General features: G+C 47.4%; 1 protein-coding gene across 2 annotated transcripts in view; it reads left to right on the plus strand.

Moving 5' to 3' along the window:
- The window catches only part of GALNT7 (polypeptide N-acetylgalactosaminyltransferase 7), an 800,303-nt gene that overhangs the window by 452,839 nt on the left and 323,130 nt on the right, over window positions 1–24,334 (plus strand). The window contains exon 6 of one of the 2 annotated variants that reach the window (XM_069631418.1): window positions 1,995–2,177. In XM_069631418.1, coding sequence (XP_069487519.1) covers window positions 1,995–2,177 — 183 coding nt within the window. Of the gene's footprint in view, window positions 1–1,994; window positions 2,178–2,332; window positions 2,516–24,334 lie in introns of both variants that reach the window. The other variant, XM_069631417.1, reaches the window with a different exon arrangement.

Here is a 24,334-nt window from a genome sequence, read left to right on the forward strand (position 1 = left end):
CCCAATAAGTACAAGATGTTACAGGGCTGGCAGACCCCCACCACCCAAACCCAGGTGAGAGCCTTTTTAGGCCTCACTATGTACTACAAGAATTTTAAGTCAGACTATGAGCCCTTAGCTGCCCCTTTGCTCTCACCTATCCTAATAAACCTGAAAAGGTTACTTGGACTGTGGAGGATGAGAATGCCTTTCAGGGCTTGAAGAATGGACTGTTCCAGACACCTTTCTTTGCCGCCCGCGACTACCAGAGCCCCTTTATAGTGCAAACCAATGCCTCTGACACTGGAATAGGAACAATCCTCTCCCAGCTGAATGACTTGACTTTCTTAAATGTTTTTTTATCAACCATCAGCTCAAGGACATGGAGTTAAAGTGGACCACTGTTTCAAACAAGTGGTTTGCCATTGAATGGGCTCTTTGGAAGTTGAGACCCTGCTGGTTTGGTACTCACTTCACTATCCAAACTGGCCATAAACCATTGAAGTGGCAGATAAATCAGAAGGGAGAGAATCGTGAGCTGGACAGGTGGGCCCATAATCCTCCAATGCTTTGAATTCTCCACTGAGCATAGGCCAGGTCCCCAAAATAGCAATTCTAATGGTCTGTCCATGATGTACATCTAACTGGACCAGGACATCCAGTCCCTAGTGGGGGTGCTCAGGGAATATTTCTCATTTTGCAGCTTTTCCTCCATTGACATCAATGAAACCCCCTAACCATTTGCAATTGTTTGATTCCCGTGCTGCCATTTGAACGTAAGTAAATTCCTGAAGTCTAAGCCTTGCTACTCTATCACATGCCTTGATGGAGTTTGTCTTTAGTCTTGATAGTTTGTCTAGAACGAAGTGTATTTTCCCACTTCACTATAATAGGGGGGAGGGGTGGCTCACAGAACCATCCCCACGGCTGGTTCTCAAAATCCATCTCAACATCCACAAATGCCTTTTGGCCAAGGTCCAAGGCATCTTTCATCTGTACTTGTTTCTGCCTGCCATCTCCCCAAGCAACCTCAAAAGTCTGAAGCCAGATAAAAGAAGAATGTTTGACATTCTTGGCCATTTTTCCAGAGTCCTGAGATTGCTTATGTGACTAGCCTCAGTCGACACCAAAGGAACTAACACTGCGCAAGCTTGAGGCAACATAGTTAGAAAGCATAGAACAGCATTCCCAGTTAATCCCTCTTTACCAAGAGCGATGTGAGAAAATAATTGAAAATATTAATTTTTAGGTACTCTGACTTCATTGTTGCTTGCCCTGGCACCCTATTTTTCCCTCCCCTGTCCTTGAAGAGGACTCGTAACTCTTTTCTTTTTGCCAATAGCTTGTTATACATACTCTGTATCTGCATTATGAGGCACCCAAGCGAGGCTACCTGAAAAAAGCAATTTTAGTGTTAATCCAAAATGCATTTACAAAGTTAGACTATTCAACAAATAGCCAGTAAAACTTCTTCCCCCATCATCACCAATTGGATCCACCCAGGATTTTCTTCCTAGGAGTCATAGCAACTCTAATGGTCCGATGGTGATTTGGATCTGACAAGCATGTCAATAAGAGATAAATCTACTGTAGCTTATTTTGACAAACTTTGTTTGTCCATGAAATCATAGCTATGGTATTTAGTGCATGTTCCAAAATGATGTAGCTACAGTTTACAATGCTGTCGCATGTGCAATAGGTTACAAAAATTGTCAGTCTTTAACAGCTGCCAAACAAGCCTGTCACACTCACTCTTTTCTGTCATCCCCAGGGCTACTACAACATTGTATACAGAAGAACATTCACATGAGAATGTTCTAAGCACACTCATGCAAATATACGTTCTTCCAGATATGTAGACTTAACGTTTGAAGGGAATCGAATGGTTTGATGTTGAGTTTTGAAAAATCCAGGCAAATACGTGTGTGCATTGGACACTTGTGATCTTTCTTTTTGAAATTATATTGTACTCTTTTTTTTTTCTCTCTCTCTCCTCCTTTCTGTAAATGTTTCAGAACTGCATGTACTGTGCCTCTAATAGATTACATAGATGGGAATGATTATTCCATCGAGCCACAGCAAGGTGGGGATGAAGATGGCCATGCCAGAGGGGCATGGGACTGGAGCATGCTATGGAAACGTGTTCCATTAAACGATAAGGAGAAAGCTACAAGAACGCATAAAACTGAGCCATATCGGTAAACGATGTGTTTTTATTTCAAAGTGAATGCTTGTCTAAATCCTTGTGTTTTGTTTCCCCCCTTTTCTTATGTACCTTGATCTATGTGTTGTGTGTGCTGTTTGGATCCATGTGCCCCATCTCATCCTCACTGCCGCCATCACAACCCTGCAGAACCACAAGTACTGTGCCACTAATAGATGTCATAGACGGCAACAGTTATGAAATTATACCGCAAGGGGGTGGCGACGAAGATGGGTTTGCTAGAGGAGCATGGGATTGGAGCATGCTATGGAAGAGGGTACCTCTGACCCAGCAGGAGAAGAACAGGAGAAAATCAAAAACTGAACCGTATCGGTAATCACTAATAACTTAAACATTTCTGTTTCTCTTCGGGCAAAGACTGATTCACTGAATTCTTGCACATATATGTTTTGCTTCCTAACTTCACTCTATGTAGAGCAGTATTTTCATCTGTCCTTTTTGATCTTAACCCAGATACTTTTCATTTTTGCTATAGTGTCTTACTAACTCCTTGGGCCTTTGGACTGTTGTCTCTTCTGATGTGTGCATGCATGAGATTCAACGCAGGAGGTTTAATGACTTATGGTGAACTTTGAGGTGCCCTGACATAAAACATAGAACAACAAAGATATCACTTTGTTCAGCACTATTTAAGAACAACTCTTCAATGCAGCAAAAGAGAATCCATTTTGAACTTTGTTCTCCTATCTGTCAAACTGGGTGGGACTAAGCATACTGCCGAAACGTCCCTGTGAGACCTCCAATTGGGCGTGTCATGGCCATTCCCAAATAGATTGATAACGTCATTGTAAAAAATACAACATTCTTCAGAGCTTGGCCTGAAAGGAGGGAACCACTACAATATTGTAGGGGTGAATTGTATCTGGATTGATGCAGAAAAAAGACAAAATGAGATGAATGACAAAAGGCTGGCATCTAAAGTACCCAGCCTGACCTCCACCTTATGCCTTGCCGTAGCCCTAAAGGAAAGGACGTCAGACAGGCTAGGGAGGTGTCCAAAGGGAGGATTGAAATCAAAAGATTACTCTGTGCAAATGCCAATTTTTCTTAGGCAGCAGTATTGGAGATGTGCAATTGTAATTCACGCAGGAGGTGGAGGGTTTGCATAGTAACCCCCATACTGAACTGTTCGCAGCATCGAATGAAAGAGTCAAACATGAACACATTGGGAAAAAGACCCTCCACCAACGTTTCCAACGTGGAACCAAGTGGCCATAAACACGCATGAAGTGTCTACAAATACATGCCACTACACAGGCGCTTCTTCTTCTTGCACATCTGCAGAGCTTCTTCAGGTAGACTGAAACGCAGAACAAACAAGATCCTTTCAAGACATGGACCTTTGCACAGATCTTCCTAATGACCTCACAGCTAGTTGGATAAAACATAAGAGTATATAGAGGTAATAAGGGACGGGATACGGGTCGGAAAACCTAGGCCTCTGTGTCTTTATTAAAAGTATGATTTATTTTGCACAGCTATCTGCGAAAATCAGTATTTTTGGTCAAGGCACAAGGCTGCGATTTTGCACATCCGAAGCATGCGCATATTTTAAAAGGTAGAATGCTTTGAAACACTCCCACACAAATGGACTTTTGAGGCCATAGCACCCGGGGATGGATAGGCCTCAAACAGAGCAACATCAATACCGGGAAGGGCACTAGCCTACCTAGCAATGGTAGGAGAGGACACAGGAGCAAAGGGACTTTTAAAGGAAATGGATACCTGTGAATAATTGGCATTTCCGAAATCGGAAATCAGCCATGGCCCTTTACTTTTGCTTTAAACACCGAACCGCCCTTAATTTTTCATGTTCAGGAAAAGCAGGATAATTAACAGTGACAGAAACTCATTTTGTATATGTCTGGTAATAATGAAACGTTCACCAATAGGGGGAAAAGTTTTGTTGTTTACATCTAAAGCTTGAGCAAGATAAGGCATAATAATATGGTTAACGTTTCAGACCATTGTTTCAGTGAAAACATCTCATTAGCAGGGAGAGATAAAAATAAACTGAAGAGCAAATTAGCACCCTAAAGCGCTATATACTTAGGCCCCAGGGGTTTTAAAGCTTTAATGCCTATGAGGAGAAGGCAAACTACTAATATTAGTACCGATAGCCAACCCATCTGTAAATTCATGGCCTGCAGCAATAGCCAATTGTACATGTTATTGGTACAAAAACCCTTAACTTGTTCAAACACGAAAACAAATGAAGATAAGCAGCCTTGTGGCAACCGTTGGCGAGTCCTTATTGTAGATGCATTAATGATGCTGATTAAATATAAAGAACCGAACAAGGACAGCAAAAATTGATTTCTTCTACTGAGGCTGCCCAATAGAGAAAGGCAAAAGTATTAAGAAAATGGAATCCATAAATTGCGAGATGCTAAAGAGTTAGCCAAGCTTTTTGGTCACACACACGAGAGAGCCCAAGCATCCAAAGCTGTGCGATAACCCTTGGAAGTTCTGTGTGCCAAAATGTCCTGAACGATCAAATAAGCCATTGCTGAAAGGCCTTTGACAGACCAGGAACCTCTGAAATCCTCCACACTATTATCTGGAGGGACCAATGAAGGATTACAACGTGTGCGTTGTTGTCTGAGTCCAATAGGATGCAAGGAAACATTCAGATTAGAATAGGTACATCTTAAGATATTTTCACTTTAATCAGGCAGATGCCTGGAGTTAATCATTCCCTGAATTGTGCAAGCCTGCGAGGCATTCCGCTTAAAGGACAATCTGCCTGTTCAGACAAAAATGTCAGAACCCTTACACTATCTTCCCTAGCAAGAGAGAGCAGTTTCAAGCCACCTTTCTGTAAAATCATAATGTGAAGATAGTGCATTGCTATATGTTGGAACTGGAACATTTACAGATTCTTGTCTAGTTTAAATGAGTTGAATGCCCTGCGACCTGAGCACCAAAACCACTGGATTTATTTCTTTGGCAAAGAACCATGGGTCAGAGGAAAGGTCAAACAAAAGGCAGAATTTAAGAGGCCTGTCCAGGCTTTTCTTTTAGGATCCTTTCCAGATTTGTGATTGGCTATGTATTTAGATGTATTTAATTCAGGTTTACCCATGGATTTATTGAATGTGGAAGGTCTAGACCATTCTGCTCGCGGCTATTTTTTCTCATCCTTTTCAAGCGGTTTCCCATGTCACATATCCAAATACTTTTTGACATGGTAAAAAAGAGACCACTCCTGGACCTTCGCTGGGTAACGTCTGAAGGGTCAAATAAACACATTCCCTGACTGTCTAAACCCATTGTTGCTGTCTGTAATGCTTCTTGTACTGGAGAAGCATATCCCTCACTCTTATTGGGTGCAGACTCATAATTGCGCCATTCTTCTTTCTCTGAAACCAAGACCAGGCCAAATTAATCGGGATTGCAATTTGCCTCGCTCCCAAAGGAGGCAAAGCCACACCCCTCTTCCTATCCTTCAACCTTAGTTTTTACTAATCAGCCTGGCAGAAGAAGAAGAGGCTTTAGTGAAGTAAACTTTACTTTTTTACCTTGAGGCACACCAAGAGCCTTTTTACCTCTGGCACCAAGCAAGGACTTGCATCGAGAGACTACCTTGCTTTCAACTATCTGTGCCAGTGCTTTTATGATGGTATGCCTCAAACCCAGAGACCTCTGCAGACATATCGTCATCATCAGGAGAAATATACTTCTTTTATTTTCAAAGTTTATCCGCCTTCCCATAATTCTCATTTTGGGAGCGTAGCAATCATGTTAGAGGACAATAACTGTACTGCCCTTAACACTGAGGAATGAAGTTTAGCCAAATCCTGAAATTGCTCCTTGAAAATAAACTCCAGCTAGGCCTTCCACTTGGCTAGAATTAAGGGACTCCAGAAACCTACCAACAAATAATTTGAGCTAGCCTAAGTGCAAATCCCTATGCTTGAAATGAAAACGTGAGCCAAATTGAGAACCCCCTCACAGGCAATACAAATGGGACCGACAGCTGATGTTTAACATCACTGAAGAGGTAAGAGTGCAGCCAGGACACAGGAGGCAAAAGAAGGTGGACTGCATGTACTGGCCCCCACCGCACAGCGCACACCAGAAAGAGAAAAGGAGCAACACCACCCAGAAAAACAGCACATGGGAAACTGCCATTACCAACAAACTCGCCCTGTGGAGCTCTGCCAACCGTGATCCTCGCCGGGGGAAGGGGGAATTGTTAACTCCGAAATAGATGAGAAAGGTTTGAGAGCTCTCATGTAAGCTCAACCACTCAAGCGCAGTAATCACAAAATGTAAGACCACAAAAACACACTTTATGCTGGCAGCAGCAAAGAAGAGGAAATGCATATTAAGGAGCATGCATTGATACACTATCCATGAGCGAGTGTGGCCTCCTGAACACCGTGGTGGTGTTCGCTTTCCAATTTGTTGAAGTTTAACTCTTTCATTATTTGCTGCTGGCAGTTCAGGAAAGGAGTTACTATGCAAAATTGCAGCTTCTGTCTTGACCGAAAATGTTATCAAGGAGTACTAGGAGCCTTTCCAGCGAGATAGAAAAGTGGAAGGATTGCATCTTGGAACCTCTTCTGGTATGTTATTCAGAGAAGTCCTACTACTGTATGTCTTGGAGTGTGCATAGGCGATTATAAACCTCAAAAATGTTAATGTCAAGAAATCAAAAGACACTTGGAAAAGTTTGATAGCTCATATACCCATTTCTTTTCGGCATCTATTATCATGCACTTTTTTTACATGGTAAGGAAACTATTGATTTGGCGCCAACATCCATTTTGGATGTGTGATTTCAGAGGTTTATCATAGCACTGTGCGGCTTCTGTAAAAATGTGGTTCTGCTTGCGTTTTCCATTCATCTCGTGCTAAGATCCATCATTCTTTCCTCTTCTTCCGTCATTTTATCTTGTATTGCTTTGAAAACCCTTACTGAATGAAGCTATAGCTCGTCAGCTTGGATTGTATTTTAAGCTATTTTAAAAGCATTGCCATTTACTTGTTCATATTGATTGTCAATGAAAACTCTCACATGCAATTATAAAGCTTTAAACTGCCCCAAATTGAAATTGGAAGCATTCAAAGATTCTGTACTGTGCATGAAGATTGTCAACATATTTTTTCAAAGGATTATTTGCAAAATCACTATAAGTGAATTTCCTTCAAAAAGTAAGTGTTTTCTGAGCTAATGACTCCGTTTACATGGACAGCCACCTTGCATCATTAAACCTCACTGTTTAATCCTCTGTTCAGTATTCTTAAACTTGTTTACCACCTTTCAAAACGTATGTTTCACAAAACGTTAGAGCGTAAATATTCTTCATATATTCCAACGCGCACTCTCTGTGGTTTAATTAAATATACTTGTAACTTTAAAAGATTTTATTAAATTGTTGTGTACCTTTGTACCTTGTATAGAATGATGAGAAATAATTGTAACGATAGTAATAGGTGATGTACAAAAGAACAGTGCCCAATACAAACAGTCTCAAAATCGTGCTCCTCTAAAAAAAAGAGCATAGCACCGGCCTCCAGTACTCTTCTATTCACTGCTCAAATAATGAGGTATCTGGCCACTTAAACGGCTGATGCCTCCATATGTACACGAGGTCGAATCAAACCACACTCCTTAAGACTTATGCTCATCCACTAGTTTTTCTTTTTTATTCAAACATCTCTTTTAAACCTCTCAGCGGCAAAGTAACCCTCTATTATGTGAAAATCACTCATTTGAAAATATTATACCTGTTAGCAGGTTAGTGCATCGTTTTGCTGGAAGATGTTAGGAGTTGCACTAATGTTGCATGGAAGTGAATTGAAGTTCCTGAAAGCACTGATCAAAGAAAAAAGAAAGCTGCAGTGTGGGGAAAGTCACTCCTAAAGATGATTTTTTGAAGTGCTTCAATGTACATAATTAGACAGTCTTGATCTGGGACTGTGTTAGGAAGGTCCTATATACCTTCTTTTCTCAAACCACATAAATCCCTGAAACGGTTTCTTTTGTTGACAACATTCTGCCGGCCAAATTCATCAATAGTTTCGGATTGTTTAGCTGAGCAATTATGTTCTCTCTCTCTCTCTCTCTCTCTCTCTCTCTCTCTCTCCCTCTCCCTCTCCCTCTCTCTCCCTCCCTCTCTCTCTCTCTCTCTCTCTCTCTCCCCCCCCCTCTCTCCCGCTCTCTCTCTCCCTCTCTCTCTCTCTCTGAGGAGGTTTACCTCCTGATTTGCAACATGGTCTCATCTTTTCCCTCTTAAAGAAACTAGGTTTAGGTACTACTGTAGTGGCTAACGTTCGACTCATAACTAGCCTGCCTTTTCTGGTGAACCTGATTGAGTGCTTTGTGGCTATAATGTTATGACGGCCCATGTGGACAATAATAATCTTCGGAAACCTTATCAATTTTGTTTTCATGCAAGCACTACACTAGAGACAGCCACATTGGAGGTTGTTATTGATGATTTTCGAATAATATGTAATGGTGTAGTTTGCCTATTGGTGGAGCTCGACCTCATTGCCCTTTAACACTGTGGATCATGAGGCCCTGTCAGCTCGTATGGTACTAGGAATATGGTCTGGAAGTGGTTTTGCACGTTTCCGATATGCAGATCCTTATAGGTTTGGGTAGGCTCCTCTGTATCTCCCCCTCCTGCAGTGTAGCATGGAGATCCCAATGCCCAATGCTTCCATCCTCGCGCCTAGAAACACTTGTGTACAGGCGTGTTATAAATTACTTATATCATATATCATATTGTCATTTAGTTTGCAAATGGAGCCATTGAGCGGAGGAAACTGATCGGTACTACTGAATCATGGATGGCAAAAGCAAGCCTGATATTCAATTTAGCCAAAAATATTTAGTTTTTCATCTCGATCAGGCTGTGGAATTGGCACAATCCTGTGCCCCCTGCGCTATCCCTACACTATTTTTCTCTCATGGTTGGCTGTTCTACAAAATCACTGGGTTTTGTATTTGATTCTAAACTGTCTTTTAAACGCCAAATCCAGAAAAAGGCCTGTGAGGCCAATTATCAACTTTGTTTATTGCGGAAACTAAAACCTTTACTCCCGAATTAATTTTTCAATCAATAGTTCACACCATGTTGATATCTCAAATTGATGAGTGAGTAGACTGTACTTTAACCAGTGTCCATACGGACTAATTACGCCCCCTATGCTCAGTGTTTAACTCTGCTTCCGGCCTTGTTTCTATGACACATGCGTTTGATAGCATCTCTCTCGTTCTTAGTCCACTACATTGGCTGTCCCTAAATGCAGAATAATTTTCATGTTAGGCTGCTTCATTTATAAATCATTCAAGTCTGGGTATCCAACCTATCTTGCTGCTAAGGTACATCTTCTAGGCAAGAATCAGGCTTCATGAGCCTGCGCACAGCTTACTTTCCGGATCCCTTGGTTTGCGAAATCTCAGTTCCAGCGGCAGGATTTTTCAGTAGCTGCACTGTGATTTTTTTTTTAACTCTTTTCCAACTTCTCTCAGGCTACCTCCATCATTGCTTACTTTTTGGAAGACATCCTTTCTGTTGCTGTAATTGTCTTGGTTTGGCAAATCTGACAAAGCATTTTTAATAAGGTAATTATCTTTTTACCTTCTCTTTGTACAACTCTTCGTTACCCTTTTGGACAAGGCCCATGCAAACACAAAAACAAAACCGATAAATACAATACAAAAATATATATGAAGCTTAAGGGAAAAAAGATTTAGAGCTTGAGCTTTGCAGTTTCGACACATAGCCTTCTTGTTGAAGGGGAAATAACGAAATTCACTGCGGCAATAGACCACCCCTTGTATCCAAGGGCTGCTCTGAAGGCGTAGTAAATGAAGGACTTATATAGTAGTAGCACAATCTACCAATGTAGTCTTATACAATTTCAGGGATACCAATCAAAATTAAGTTGGGGAGGCTCACCCGAAGAAATGCTGCAATTGAACTACAATTTCGGAGCCAGTTTCTTTGAGGACCTGATCTTCTCTTCATTTAAACAAGAGTGGAAGTGCTGGAATGTCCTGAGTCTAAAAGTGTGATATATTGACAGGGCTTGCCTACATTATAGAAAACAAAACGCAACAAACCTAAAAGGCCAGACTGGCATCTTGCTCTTTAGATATAAATCATTCTCATTTAATGGTGTCAAAACACCTGCAGGTCTGATCACATGGTTAACAGACTTTTGTCCCAGCTGAATGACTTGTTGTTTTGACCCAGTTCTGCTACTAATCTATTATTTCATCGAGGAAATTAGTATTATGGCAAAGAGAAAATGTTAATTGCTCTTGGCCTAGGATATAACCATGCTTCTCCAGCATGGGGTCTGGCATGGATTCACATGCTCATGAATATTCCCCGTCGTCAGGCTGGGAATCCTCGGTAAAGAAAAAACCAGTATCAGTTTAGTTTCTGATCTGTCTTTCGTAGTAATAACCAATCACTGGTCTCTGCGTCATACTGACCACAGCCAATGACTGCCCTCTACCTAAGCACCGCCTCTGGCAGCCATCTTCAGATTTTTACCGCACGTTCATGTGTTGGGATCCTCGTGCTATTGCTCTCGAGCGTTAGTGCTATTTTTTTCACGTTTTTTCTCAAAAACTTCGTTTTTTCGGTCAAAAGAGCCTCAAGCTCCACCGATTCTCCATCCGATCAACGGGGACCCGTGTCGGATTCGTCTGCGCCCCTCAAGGGTGAAGATTTCGTCAAGCTACGCTTTTGGAGGACTCCAGAAGTTTCTCAGGCCCGGTCATGGCCCAGGAGAAGGGGAGCTCGACGCCCGGAAAGCTGTTCAGGGTCTGCCCTGGATGCCAGCTGCAGAACGTCTTCAAGGAGGACGAACACTCTTTTTGTCTTTACTGCCTACATGAGGACAAGACTCACGTGGAGAAGGACTGTGCGTGTTGCGGCAACATGTCGGAGCGGACCATGAAGGACCGCCATCAACGTCTCGCCAACTGGCTGGAAGGGAAGAGCCCGTCCGGCGAGAAGAAGAAGAAGAAAGCCGAGCGGTCTTCTAAGACCTTTGAGGACGCCCCGGCGACGGGGGTCCAACATAAGGCCAAGCACCGCGAGTCCGCTGGCACCGGGAGCGCCGAACGGTCGGGCTCTACGGGCGCCAGGCCGGGCGCACCCTCCCCGGCACCATCAACCACGAGCCAACGCTCTGGGTCGGGTAAGAGGAAGGCCGAGCACCCGGCGAAGCTCCTGGAGACGCCCCGGTCGAGCTCGAAGGCGGAGGGGGAGCGAGGCAGTGTCCCCCCCCTCAAGGTTAAGGCGGTGAGTGCACCTAAGGTGGTGAAGGCCTTAATCTATTCGGCCAAGCCCTCTATCGAAACTGTCGCGGCGGCCCTGGCTCAGCCTGTGGAGGCTACACCAGTGGTGGCGACCTCGGGGCTCAGAGTCTCACTGCCACCTCGGAGGGAGTCCTCTTTTGTGCCCATCGATAGGACCCCCGTGAAATCCCCCGTGGGGAAGAAAAAGGGGGGGCAGGGCGTCGTCGTAGATTCGGCCTCAACCTCGGAGGAGGAGCTGGTCGAAGTCTTAAGCCACGGCCTCGGCGTGGAAGAAGACCGGCCCGTCGGGATGGACCCCGACGCAGGTGACGACGACATCGTCGAGGGTACCGACGGGGCCCCTGATCGCCCGTCGGATTCCCCTCTGCCAGCGCCGCGAGACAACTCGGCGGCCATTTTGTTGGCTATACAGTCCTTATGCTCAGAGATAAGGACGAGGCTACCGTTGCCGACGGAACCTCTCCCGTCGGGGGACCCAGAACCGGGACCTTCTGGTGTTCCCCCTACCAAGAAAAGAAGGATCCACCCTCCGCCTCCTTTTCAGCCGTCGCGCCCCTTCCAGCCCTCCTCCCCGTCCACCCGAGGGGATGATACGGGGACTGACACGGCAGCGACGGGTACGGACGACGAGGTATACGACGAGGATGTACCGTCGTCGCCTCCCACCAGGGCTTCTCCGCCCGACGAGATTGGATCGTTCCACTCCATGATCACCAGGGCATCCGAGCTTTTCCAACTCTGCCCTGAGGAGAAGAAGAAGGAAGGTTTCCTTTATCAGCGGCGCGAGGCCAAGAGGAAGACGGTCCTCTCAGTGCCTCTATTGGACGACATTTGGGATGAGGGCCTCACCCTCCTCAAGAACCCTTCCACAACGCCAGCTAGAAGAGACCGGTACGAGAAGAAGTACCGGGTCCCGGACACGGCCCCCTGTGCCTCCGGGCGCAGCCTACCCCGGACTCCGTCGTCTCCGCGGCGGCCAGGAAGAAAGCGGGGGGGGGGGTGCGGCCTCCACATCGACTTCCCCACCGGACGGCGAGGGAAAGAAATTGGACGCTATGGGACGCAGAGTCATCTCGTCTGCGGCGACGACGATTAAAGCGGCCAACGCCTTGGCTATCGTGGCCCGCTACGACAGGGAGCTCTGGTACAACCTGGCTTCCCTGCTGGACTTCTTGCCGGACGACAAGAGGGCAGAGGCCCTGGAGATTCTGCAGGAAGGTGAGGTGGCTTCGGACCACGCCATTACCGTTGCGACGGACATCGCCGACACTGGGTTCCGCCAGTTGGGCAACGGCGTTTGCCTTAGGCGGCGTGGATGGCTCAAGGCTACGGACTTCCGTCAAGACGTTCAGACCAGAGTCCTGGACATGCCCTTCGATGGGAACAACCTGTTTGGGAAAACAGTGGACGATTCCCTTCAGGCCATTAAAGCGGACACCGAGACGGCCCGGGCCCTTGGAGTTCTGCAACAACGACGGACGCCCTTTCGGAGCAGCGGAGGCAAGGGCGCCTCCAAAAGTTCCGGCGGCGGTTTCTCCACCTACCGTCAAGCGGCCCGCTCGTCGGCTCAGGAGGCCTACAGAGGACGAGGCAAGTCTGGCGGACCCCGCCGTCGTCGCCAAGGAGGTCAGGGCGGCAAAGCCTCGTCGAAGCAGGATTGAACCGACCGTGGGGTCGGGCCCCCACCGAAGCACCCCGGTGGGAGGCCGGCTGGCGAGCTTCGTCAGCGTGTGGGAGTCCATCTCCACCGACCGTTGGGTGCTGGACGGCTTGGCCCGGGGCCACGCGCTCGAGTTTCAAAGAAGGTGTCCGCGCGTCCCCCCCGTGGCCAGGAAAGAACTTCACGTCCCTCAACTTCTCCTGGAGGTAAAGGCGATGCTCAGGAAGGGCGCCATCGAACTCGTCCCAAAGAGGCTTCGGGGCTCCGGAGTTTACTCGAGATACTTCCTCGTGAAGAAGAAGACGGGGGGATGGCGCCCCATCCTGGACCTGCGACGTCTGAACAAGTTCATCAAGGCGCAAAAGTTCCGGATGGTCACCCTCCAGCACATCCTGGGTCAGCTGGAGGAAGGAGACTTCCTGCCGTCGTTGGATTTGGAGGATGCCTACTTCCATATTCCCATCCTAAAGGGGCACCGAAAATTCCTCAGGTTTGTGGTCCAAGGGCGTCACTACCAGTTCAAAGCCCTCCCCTTCGGACTACGGTCGGCACCCAGGGTATTCACCAAGTGCCTTGCACCGGTGGCGGCGCAGCTGCGCCGCGAGGGGATCCACGTCTACCCCTACCTGGACGACTGGCTCATCCGAGCCAAGACGAGGGAGCTTGCCGTGGATCACACGGCAAGGACCGTCCAACTTCTCACGGACCTGGGATTCTCCGTGAACTACGCCAAGTCTCACCTGGTACCCGCGCAAAACGCACTGTTTCTGGGAGCGAAGCTCGACACAGTGTCCCTTCTGGCCTCCCCGTCGGAGGAAAGGACCAGGTCCATCCTGGGCAAGGTACAGCGGATGTTGGTTTCCGACGCGGCCAAGGTGAGGTCCATCAAGTCCCTCCTCGGAATGATGTCTTCTTGCATCTACCTCATTCCCATGTGCAGGCTCCGGATGCGCCCGTTGCAGGAGTTCCTGGACGCGCACTGGATCCAAACTACGGGCGGCTTCGAGGAGAGGATCACACTCGACGAGAGTTTCCGCCGAGCAGTCCGGTGGTGGGGCATGGACTTCCAGACCCCAGACCACCAGGAGACAGTGACCACGGAAGCCTCCCTGGAGGGGTGGGGCGCGCACACCGAAAATCTGCACGCGAGAGGCCTTTGGCTCCCGACGGAGAAGTCCCTCCATATCAACGTCCTGGAGCTCCGTGCAGTGTTCTGGGCCCTCAGGTCCTTCCTACCGTCCCTCAAGGGCAAGGTGGTGAGGATCTTCACCGACAACACCACCACCATGTTTTACATCAGGAAACAGGGCGGAACCAGGTCCCCAGCGCTGTCCAAGGAGGCGCAGGACCTGTGGCATTGGGCCGTCGCCCAAAGGATGTTTCTGGTGCCGTTTCATCTGGCAGGGATAAAAAACACCATCGCCGACTCACTCAGCAGGGAGCTGCGCTCGTGCCACGAGTGGGAACTACGGCAGGATCTAGTGGATCGCCTCTTCCAGCGGTGGGGCACACCCCAGATCGACCTGTTCGCGACGGCGAGGAACTCCAAGTGCCGGAGGTTCGCCAGCAGGTTTCCCCAGGCGAGGAGCATGGGCGATGCTTTCTCGTTCCCCTGGGAGGGCCTGTTCCTCTACGCGTTCCCTCCTTTGCCACTGCTAATCCGGCTCGTCAACCAGCTCAAGAGGTCACGGTGCAGGATGATCCTCGTCGCACCTGCGTGGCCGAGGCAGATATGGTTCCCGGACCTTCTGGACTTGTCAGCGTCCCCGCCAATCAAGCTGCCGGGGGACGCGGATCTACTCTCCAGGGAGGGAGGCGCCATCCTCCACCACGACCCGAAATCGCTGAACTTGCAGGCCTGGCTCCTGCAGCGCTAGAGTTTGGAGGATACGACATACCGGCCGACTGCAGAGAGGTTCTTGCAGAGGCCAGGGCGTCCTCGACTCTTAAATGCTACGGACACAAATGGAAGAGGTTCTCTGTCTGGTGCCACGCACAGAAGATTAACCCTCTACGGATTACGGCTCCCCAGGTACTGCCGTACCTGCTGACGCTGGCCAAAGCTGGACTGGCACACGCGTCCATCAAGATTCATCTTGCTGCGATCTCCCGATACACCAGAACCACGGGACGGACGTCTTTCATGAAGGGACTGTTCAGATCGTTCCCGCCGGTGAAGGCTCCGGCCCCGGCGTGGGAGCTCAACGTGGTGCTGACCAAGCTCATGGGACCTCCGTTCGAGCCTCTGCACTCGGCCCCGTTGAAGTTTCTGTCGTGGAAAACAGCGTTTCTTGTGGCCATCACCTCCGCACGATGGGTGGGAGAGATCCAGGCCCTTTCCTGCAAGGCCCCGTACTTGACTTTTCACGACACGAGGGTTGTGCTCAGGACGCACCCCTCCTTCATGCCCAAGGTACCGTCGGACTTCCATCTCAACGAACCCTTGGTGTTGCCTGTGTTCTTCCCGTCGCCTTCGTCGCCGGCTGAGAGGACTTTGCACTCGCTGGATGTGGCTAGAGCGCTGAAGTTCTACGTGGACCGCACAAAGTGTTTTCGGAAGACGTCACAACTCTTTGTGAACTTTGGACCTGTCAATCAGGGGAAGGCTCTCTCGAAGGCTTCCATTTCCAGATGGCTCTCCGGCTGTATCATGTACTGTCATCGGTTGGCAAACCGACCGCTGCCTGGCCGTCCGAGAGCCCATTCCACCAGAGCGATCGCAGCTACCACGGCGTTCCTTTCTGGTGTGCCCCTGCTGGACATATGCAGGGCTGCTACGTGGAGGTCGACGCACACCTTCACGATATTCTACTGCGTCGATCGGGATTCCAGGGAGGAGTCCAGGGTCGGCCAAGCAGTGCTGCGCAACCTGTTCGCCTGAGGTGAGCCTGGTGAGGAGGTAAGATGCTTAATGTTGAGTTTGATGTAATGCTTAATGTTGAGCCTTTGCCACCTCCCGTGGTTGTGCATGTGTGTACTGCTATGTATTCTTTATTCATGAGCATGCGAATCCATGCCAGACCCCATGCTGGAGAAGGAACAAGTTACTTACCTGTAACTGTTGTTCTCCAGCATGGGTCTGGCATGGATTCACATGCGAACCCTCCCGCCTACCCCTCTGCGGCTCTTCACTTGGTCATACTGCCACTTCACGTGCTTCCAAATCTGAAGATGGCTGCCAGAGGCGGTGCTTAGGTAGAGGGCAGTCATTGGCTGTGGTCAGTATGACGCAGAGACCAGTGATTGGTTATTACTACGAAAGACAGATCAGAAACGAAACTGATACTGGTTTTTTCTTTACCGAGGATTTCCAGCCTGACGACGGGGAATATTCATGAGCATGTGAATCCATGCCAGACCCATGCTGGAGAACAACAGTTACAGGTAAGTAACTTGTTCCAACCAAATAGTGGGTGCATGTAGGCAAACCAACTGGCTGTTGGCTTGTACACATTCTAGCAGTACCTTCCTATTGGCATAAGACAGCAGCGAGAAGGAGGCTATTATGGTGTAGATTAAAAAATGCCATGCTCACGCTCTGAAAGTGAAGTGCTGTGGAGTCAAAGAATTCAAGAAAATAAACCACCACCAAATTGTCTTGTTTACTGCTGTGCTTCTGCCTAGTATACCATACCGGATGTGCAGTAGTGCTGTCTATATCCCTTGGCCAGAAGCAATTCTTGACTGAAACAAATACAGGATTGTAAAAATATACAGGTATTGTCACAAATTAATTTAATCTTCTCCTGAATCAGCACAAGGTTGACACCGGTTCTCTCAAGGACAAGGATGCGCTCTATTTAAGTCTTTGCCATAGCGGAAAGAAAAGTGTCTACTTTACCGACTTGCACCTTTGCTCAAGCATAAAGCTTTCCTGAATTGTGATTTCTGTACTGCCTTAAAGTACAGGAAGAGGTGCTTTGGATGGGACAAACCTTCCCATTTAAGATTACATTCTTGAAGACCTGTGACTTGAGGTATGCCATACCAGGTCATCAGTTCTTATGTTTTATAATCCTCATGTTTGATAGCATAGGCGATTTCCTTTGTCCTGCTACCAACCTTTCACTTGTGAGTAGAAAACAGCCTTTACTTGTGTTAAGACACACATTGATTTGCTGGTCTCTTCATTATTTTCGGAACAATTAAGTCTTTTTGGATCTCCTAAACAGGATAATGTATTCTTTAGTTGGCCTTCTCAATTCTTCTTTTGGACTTTTGTAGAAACCGGCTTCTCAGGAACCTGTAAAGGTGAAAGGGGAACACTAACAGCACAGAGTTCTTGTCAATTCTATTTACTGGCTACCAAAACCCAAAGGGTTCCAGCTTGCTGTTGCCATGGCGAGGCATTCAAATATCCGCGCATCCACCCGACAATTTTAACTGGATGCTGGAATAGTTGGGCACGAAGGTGTATTCGCCTAAAAAGGCCAGGAGGATAGCTCTGGGGCAATGGGCTTGCGTTGCAGACAACACTGTGCATTGCAAGATGTGGGCAAGATGTGGTACAGCGCATAGCAGCTGGAATAGTGTACCATTAAGAGAGACATAATCAACCAATAAAAATGTTAAATCGCCTAGAGAGTACTGGTTGATGTATTCTTTATGGTAGCTTCCATCAAGTATTATTTATAATCTAAAGGAGGAATTTATTTACAAGCTCATTAGAGGTTTGAGATTTCCAAAATGAAATGGGGTAGAATACTGATGTCTGTTCCTCTAAGAAATAATTATTATTATCCTAAAGAGTTCCTATTGAGGGTCCAAAAGGTAGTCTTGAATTAGAGCTTTTTTACTTAGACTGAAGATGTAACATATTATGTTCCTAGATTTGAGGTTGTCCTGACCTACATTTTTCAGAACTGTCTAGAAAGATTCTAATTTAATCAAATCTAACAGTGTAACTATAAAACCTTTGACTCCCCTTTTAGACCATAGAACATAATTAGTTTAAATAGAAGAACAAGTTACTTCTTACCTTGTAACGTTGTTTCGATGGGATGTTCCTCCAACGTATTCCTTATCTTTGATAGATCATCTCCCAGCTTGCTGGCCTCGGAAAATTCTTTCAGTAGAGGGCGCTACGCGTCGACGTCCCTCGAGCCGATGTCCCTCGACGGCCTCTGTATCAGCGCCAACGTCATCACGCATATAAATAGACTCACGCAGCGTCCGTTGCTCAGTTCCGTTTTGACGTTAACAGTTGTTTTACATGAATTGGTTATTGACCTTGAAGGCGCGTAAGCTGCAACCACAAGGGAAGTATTACTGCGGGGATGGATGGGAGGGGCGATAAGGAATATGTCGGAGGAACATCCCATCGAAAGAACGTTACAAGGTAAGAAGTAACTTGTTCTTCGAAGGGATTGTGTCCTCCGACGTATTCCTTATCTTTGATAGACTCCCATAGCAGTGGTGTGTAATTGGAGGTGGGAGTAAAACGCCATGTTTCCTTTTAGGAATGAACAGAATGTAATACGGCTTTGCCAAACCTAGTCTCTTGACTAGAGGAGGAATCCAGGTTGTAAAATCTTGTGAAGGTATGTGCGGACAACCATGTGGCAGCCGCACATATGTCTCGAACCGGAACCCCTCTTTGGAGGGCCGAGGAGGCTGCGATACCCCTGGTTGAATGAGCCCTAAGATTTTGAGGAGGCTCTTTTCCTGCTAGTTTGTAACATTCCAGTATGGCCAAAATAATCCATCTGGAAATGGTTTGTTTTGTTATCGGTAGTCCCAACTTGTGCCCTGAGTAACCTACGAACAGTTGGTCTGCTTGCCTAATCCTAGCAAGTCTGCTGATGTAAAAGCTTAAAGCCCGCCTTGGGTCTAGCCTATGTAGCCTTTCTTCCTCTTTCCCCGGATGGGGAGGTGGATAGAATGAAGGTAAGGTAATTTTCTGAGTGATGTGAAATTCAGAAACCACCTTTGGGAGGAAATTAGGCTTCACCTGTAGGACAACTTTGTCTTTATGAAAAATTGTATGAGGGGGTTTACAAGATAGCGCTTGTAATTCGCTCACCCTTCTAGCAGATGTTAAAACCACTAATAACACAGTTTTAAGGGTGAGTAATCTTAGCGAACAAGAGTGGAGTGGTTCGAAAGGAGTACCCATCAGGAAATTTAAGACTAAATTTAAGTCCCATAAAGGAACCTGGAAAGGTCTTGGAGGGTAGACATTAGTTAATCCCTTTAGAAATTGTATTACTAAGGGTAATTTGAAATACGAAGGCTCCTCTACAGTGCGCTTGAAGATCGATAGCGCTGCGAGATAGCCCTTGATAGTGCCAACTTGAAGGCCTGAATTTGCCAAGTAGAGTAGAAAGGATAACAACGTTGGTGTACCACATGAAAAGGGGTTGATATTCTCTTCTCTACACCAGCTGCAAAATTTGTTCCAGCGGCAGCGGTATAAAGACTTTGTTGCTGGCCTTCTGGCCGAAAGCAACACCTCCATGACGTCATCAGGGAGGTCCTAATCCTTGTATCGCAACCTTTCAGAAGCCAGGCGTGAAGGTTGAGGGTTCTGATGTCTGGATGGAGAACCTGACCTCCCTTCTGTGAGAGAAGATTCTCCTTGAGTGGAAGACGAATTGGAGGACAGATGGACATGTCCAGAAGGTCCGGGTACCACGTTCTCTTGGCCCAGTCTGGGGCAATTAGGATCATAGTCCTCCGGAATCTTCATTACCTCCTGATCATTTGAGGAATGACAGGGACTGGTGGAAACGCATACAGGAGTGGAAACTCCCAGTCCACTATGAACGCGTCCCCTAGAGCTCCTCTCGGGGGAAATTCCCTTGAACAAAACAGATCACACTTCCTGTTGGTACTGGTGGCGAACAGATCCACTTGAGGGGTTTCCCAAAGGGCGAAGATCTCCTGAAGGACTTCCTGAGCTAGTTCCCACTCGTGGGAGACTGTGCCCTGCCTGCTCAGAGCGTCCGCCGTCAAGTTCTTCTCTCCGGCTAGGTGAACTGCCGATAGAGAGATTCCTTCTTGAATTTCCCAAAACCAGAGCTGCATTGCCTCTCTGCACAGTGGCAGTGATCCTACGCCTCCTCTTTTGTTGAGGTAGTGCATGGCCACTGTGTTGTCCGTCATTATCAGGACATTTTTCCCCTGTACAGATGGCAGAAAAGCTTTCAGCGCTAGTCTGATTGCTCTCAGCTCTAACAGGTTGATATGTAGTCTGGACTCCGATGGAGACCAACGACCGCTGATGGTCAAGTCGTTGGTATGGGCTCCCCACCCCGTGAGTGAGGCATCTGTGACTACTGTTCTCTCCGGCCACGGTTGCCAAAACAGTTCTCCCTTCAAGATGTTTTTCTGGCAGGCCCACCACTGAAGGTCTCGAGCCACCTTGTCCGGAACCTGAAGGAGATCTGTCATTCTCCCAGAGAATTGCGACCACTGAGTTCTCAGTGCCCACTGAAGAGATCTCATTCTCAGGCGAGCCTCTGGCACAAGGAAGATGCAGGATGCCATGAGGCCTAGCAACCTCAAAAAATCAAAGGCTGGGAGACGTTGGGCATTTTGAAACTTGGTGACCATCTGCAAAATATCTTGAGCCCTCACCTCTGGTGGAGAGGCTTTTCCCAGGGAAGTGTCCAGGACCGCTCCAATGAACTGGAGTCTCTGTGATGGTATCATCTGTGACTTCTTTAAATTGAGGGAGAAGCCCAGTTTGTGAAGGAAGTGGCAGACATAATCTAGCTGAATCTGAGCTTGTTCCGGAGATACAGCTCTGATCAGCCAATCTTCCAGGTAGGGGTAGACGTGAATCCCTTCCCTCCTTAGACTTGCAGCCACTACCGACATTAGCTTGGTGAAGACCCTCGGGGCGGAGGTCAGCCCAAATGGCAGAACTCGAAATTGATAATGAGAGCCGCCAATTGCGAACCTCAGGTATTTCCTGTGTTTGAGATGGATTGGCACATGGAAATAAGCATTCTGGAGGTCCAGAGATACCAGCCAGTCCTGGAGCTGGAGAGCCTGAAGGATCTGAGAGAGAGTTACCATCTTGAACTTGTCCTTCCTGAGGAACTTGTTCAATTCTCGTAAGTTCAAGATAGGTCTCAGTCCTCCGTCTTTCTTCGGTATGAGAAAGTAGGGGGAGTACCAGCCCTTGTTCCTCTCCGCTACAGGTACCGGTTCTATGGCACCTTTCTCTAGCAGGTCTACAATTTCCTACAAGAGGAGCGGATCTGGAACTTTCAGAGAGCTGTTCCCCGGTGGATGACTCTGAGGGATGCGTAGAAAAGGCAGGCAGTAACCTTGGGCAACTGTCTCCAATGCCCAAGTATCTGACGTAATAGCCTGCCATTCCATCAGATATTGAGTTAACCTGCCCCCTACTGGTGTCTTGTGAGGAGAGTCCTCAGAGCGGTTTGGAGGCGGCTGATGCAGATGCCGAGGGTAAAGAGGCACCTGCTGCGGCTTTTGTATTTTTACCCCGTCCACCTCGGGTGAATTTTTTCTGACCCCTTTGAACCGGCTGTCCTCTGCCTCTTCCGAATGCGGAATAGAAGCGAAAGGGCTTACCTTTCCAAGAGGTTCCTGAGGGAAGATATGGTGACTGACGGATTGCAGCTTCTAGGGATTTTGCTGCTGCCTTTGATGTTTGTAGTTTTTCTAAACTGTCATCTGCCTTCTTACCAAACAAAGAAGAGCCGTCAAAGGGCATATTCAAAAGTCTGCTTTGCACATCTGGAGCAAAACCGGACTTTCGCAACCAAGCAAATCTCCGGGTTGTTTGACTTGCCGCCATGGCCCTGCTGATGCTGTCAGCAGAATCGATGCCAGTTTGAAGGGATTCGCACATAGCGTCTTTACCATCCTTGATGATGTTTAGGAACGCTTCCCTTTCTTCTCCCTCCAGGAGGCAGTCAGCCGCTGATGAAGCACACTCCCAAAGTGTGTGGCTGAACCTTGCAAGCGTACAAGTAGCATTGATGGATTTCAACGTCATGCTACATGCAGAAAAGACTTTTTTGGCCATAGAGTCCTATCTCTTATCATCCCTGTCCTGTGGAACAGTAGGGTAAGCCGATTTACTACCTGATGAAGTAGCTGCCTGAACAACCAGACTCTCCGGAGTTGGGTGTTTGGATAAATATTCAGGGTCAGCAGAAGACACCCTATATTGAGCTGATAATTTCTTGTTAACCGCCGGGATTACCTCAGGTGTTTCCCAGTTTGCCAATATTCTCCTTTGTAATGCCACATGAAATGGCACCACAGGATCCTCCTGTGGACCTTTGACCAAGATGTCTGTGAGGTCGTCTTGCTGAAAAGCAGGTGAGGGTGTGGGCCACCCCATAAACTCTATTACCCTTGCCATCAAGGTTCTATAAGGGGTTTCAGCATGTTCCCCTGGGTCTGGTCTGGCAAATTCCACTTCTGGGGAAGTGTCCAACCCACTTGCTTCTTGTAAGGATTCTTGGAGGTCTTTCAACCTACCTTCCTCAGAGGTAAAGTCCTCTGGTGCAGGAGTTGCAGATCCCTGCAACTCAAAAGGTCTTTCCTGATCCGAATCCTCCCCTTCTTCATAAATAGATGATAGGACTCTGGAGTGATCAGGTCTTGAAAATGGTATAAATCCCATTTCCAGAGCAGTAGGGGCCAAATTCGTCATGATTGGCTGAGAAAACGTCTACGTCGTCGACGCGGACGTTAAAGGCTTCGAAGCCATCGAGAAAGGTGGTAGAGGCCTCGATGAACTCAAGAGTATCAGGATTCCACTCAAGGTTGTCGACGACATTCTCGTGATCGAGGCTCTGGGTATGGCCACTGGCTGTGAGGTGGCCGTGGGTTTGTCCTTTCTCGGCATCGACGTTGGCGTCGAAGACGGCGTCGACTCGACTGACCTGTGCGTCGAAGAACCCTTCGATAATGGCGTCGAAGACGCGACTTTGCCTTTACTCAAGGGTTTGTGACGCTCTCGAGTGGCTTCTTTCGCCGGGTGCTGCGACTCGCGGTGTTTTGATTTTTCGGGTCTTTCACACAGGGTATCACCCTCAGCAGTCTTCGAGGGGGTCGAGGCCACTTTCTCGAAGACACAAAGCATCTTTTTCCTGAATTCCTCCCACTCAGCCTGAGAGCTATGTTTTGTGGGGCAGGAGACCCTTTTTGGGGAAACGGAAGAAGAAGTCGATGTCTCTTTTTTTGAATGCTTAGATCTCGAAGAGGGATGGGAACTGCTTCGAGACCTAGTGGATAATTTCTTTTGTGATGGCGAGGAGACAAATGTCTCGACTCCGCCGAGGAAACTTTCGAAGAAGTTTTAACTGCCTTACCTCTCTCGAGCTTCCCCTTTGGCTCCTTTAAGGCTTTCGCCGACATGGACATGCAGTCCTCGCACTCCGAACAATGGTGCTCGATTCCCAGGCACCACAAACAGATCCTGTGAGGATCCGTCAATGACATTTTCTTTCCACAGTCTCGACATTTTTTGAAGCCAGACCGTGGAGTCGTCGGTTCGGGTGAGGAAGCCATCGAGTACGAGTCGGTATTCACGAGGAATAATTAAGTATATTTGACTGAAGAACTGAGCAACGATATTCCGAGGCCCCACGAAGCGCGGAAAAATGGAACTGAGCAACGGACGCCCTCTACTGAAAAAATATTTCCGAGGCCAGCAAGCTGGGAGATGATCTATCAAAGATAAGGACTACGTCGGAAGACACAATCCCTTCGAAACTAGTTTCTTGCTTGAGTGGTCCTTTTTGTCAAAACTCCCCCTAAAAGATCTTTTGATATCCTGCCTCATCTGGGAAGGTAATACCGGCCCCATCGCTAACAAGTCCCAACACAAAAAGAAAGTGCTTAGAGGAAGCACTGCACACCAAGAGCCTCTCAGTGACTTGAATGCCACTCCTGTGGAGTAAGGACTGTTCATTCTTTTCATCAGTTCATCAGTGACTTGTATCATAAACTAGTAGGTTATAAATACATTGATGAGAATGTATCATCTAACATTGTTCTTGTCATGGCCTAATACTTGGATTTTTATTAGGCTACTGCGAAGGCTGGAGGAAATGGGCCTTGTGCTTATGGTTGGATAGAACTTTGATTATGCCACAGAAACATCTTCTATGGATTTGCAACTAACCTTTCCCCCTCTCTACTTTGTATCCAGCCACAACAATCGCATTATAGACCATATATTAACAAG

The sequence above is a fragment of the Ambystoma mexicanum genome, chromosome 6q (assembly GCF_040938575.1).
Source record: "Ambystoma mexicanum isolate Mex_15411 chromosome 6q, UKY_AmexF1_1, whole genome shotgun sequence".
NCBI classification, from domain to species: Eukaryota; Metazoa; Chordata; class Amphibia; order Caudata; family Ambystomatidae; genus Ambystoma; species Ambystoma mexicanum.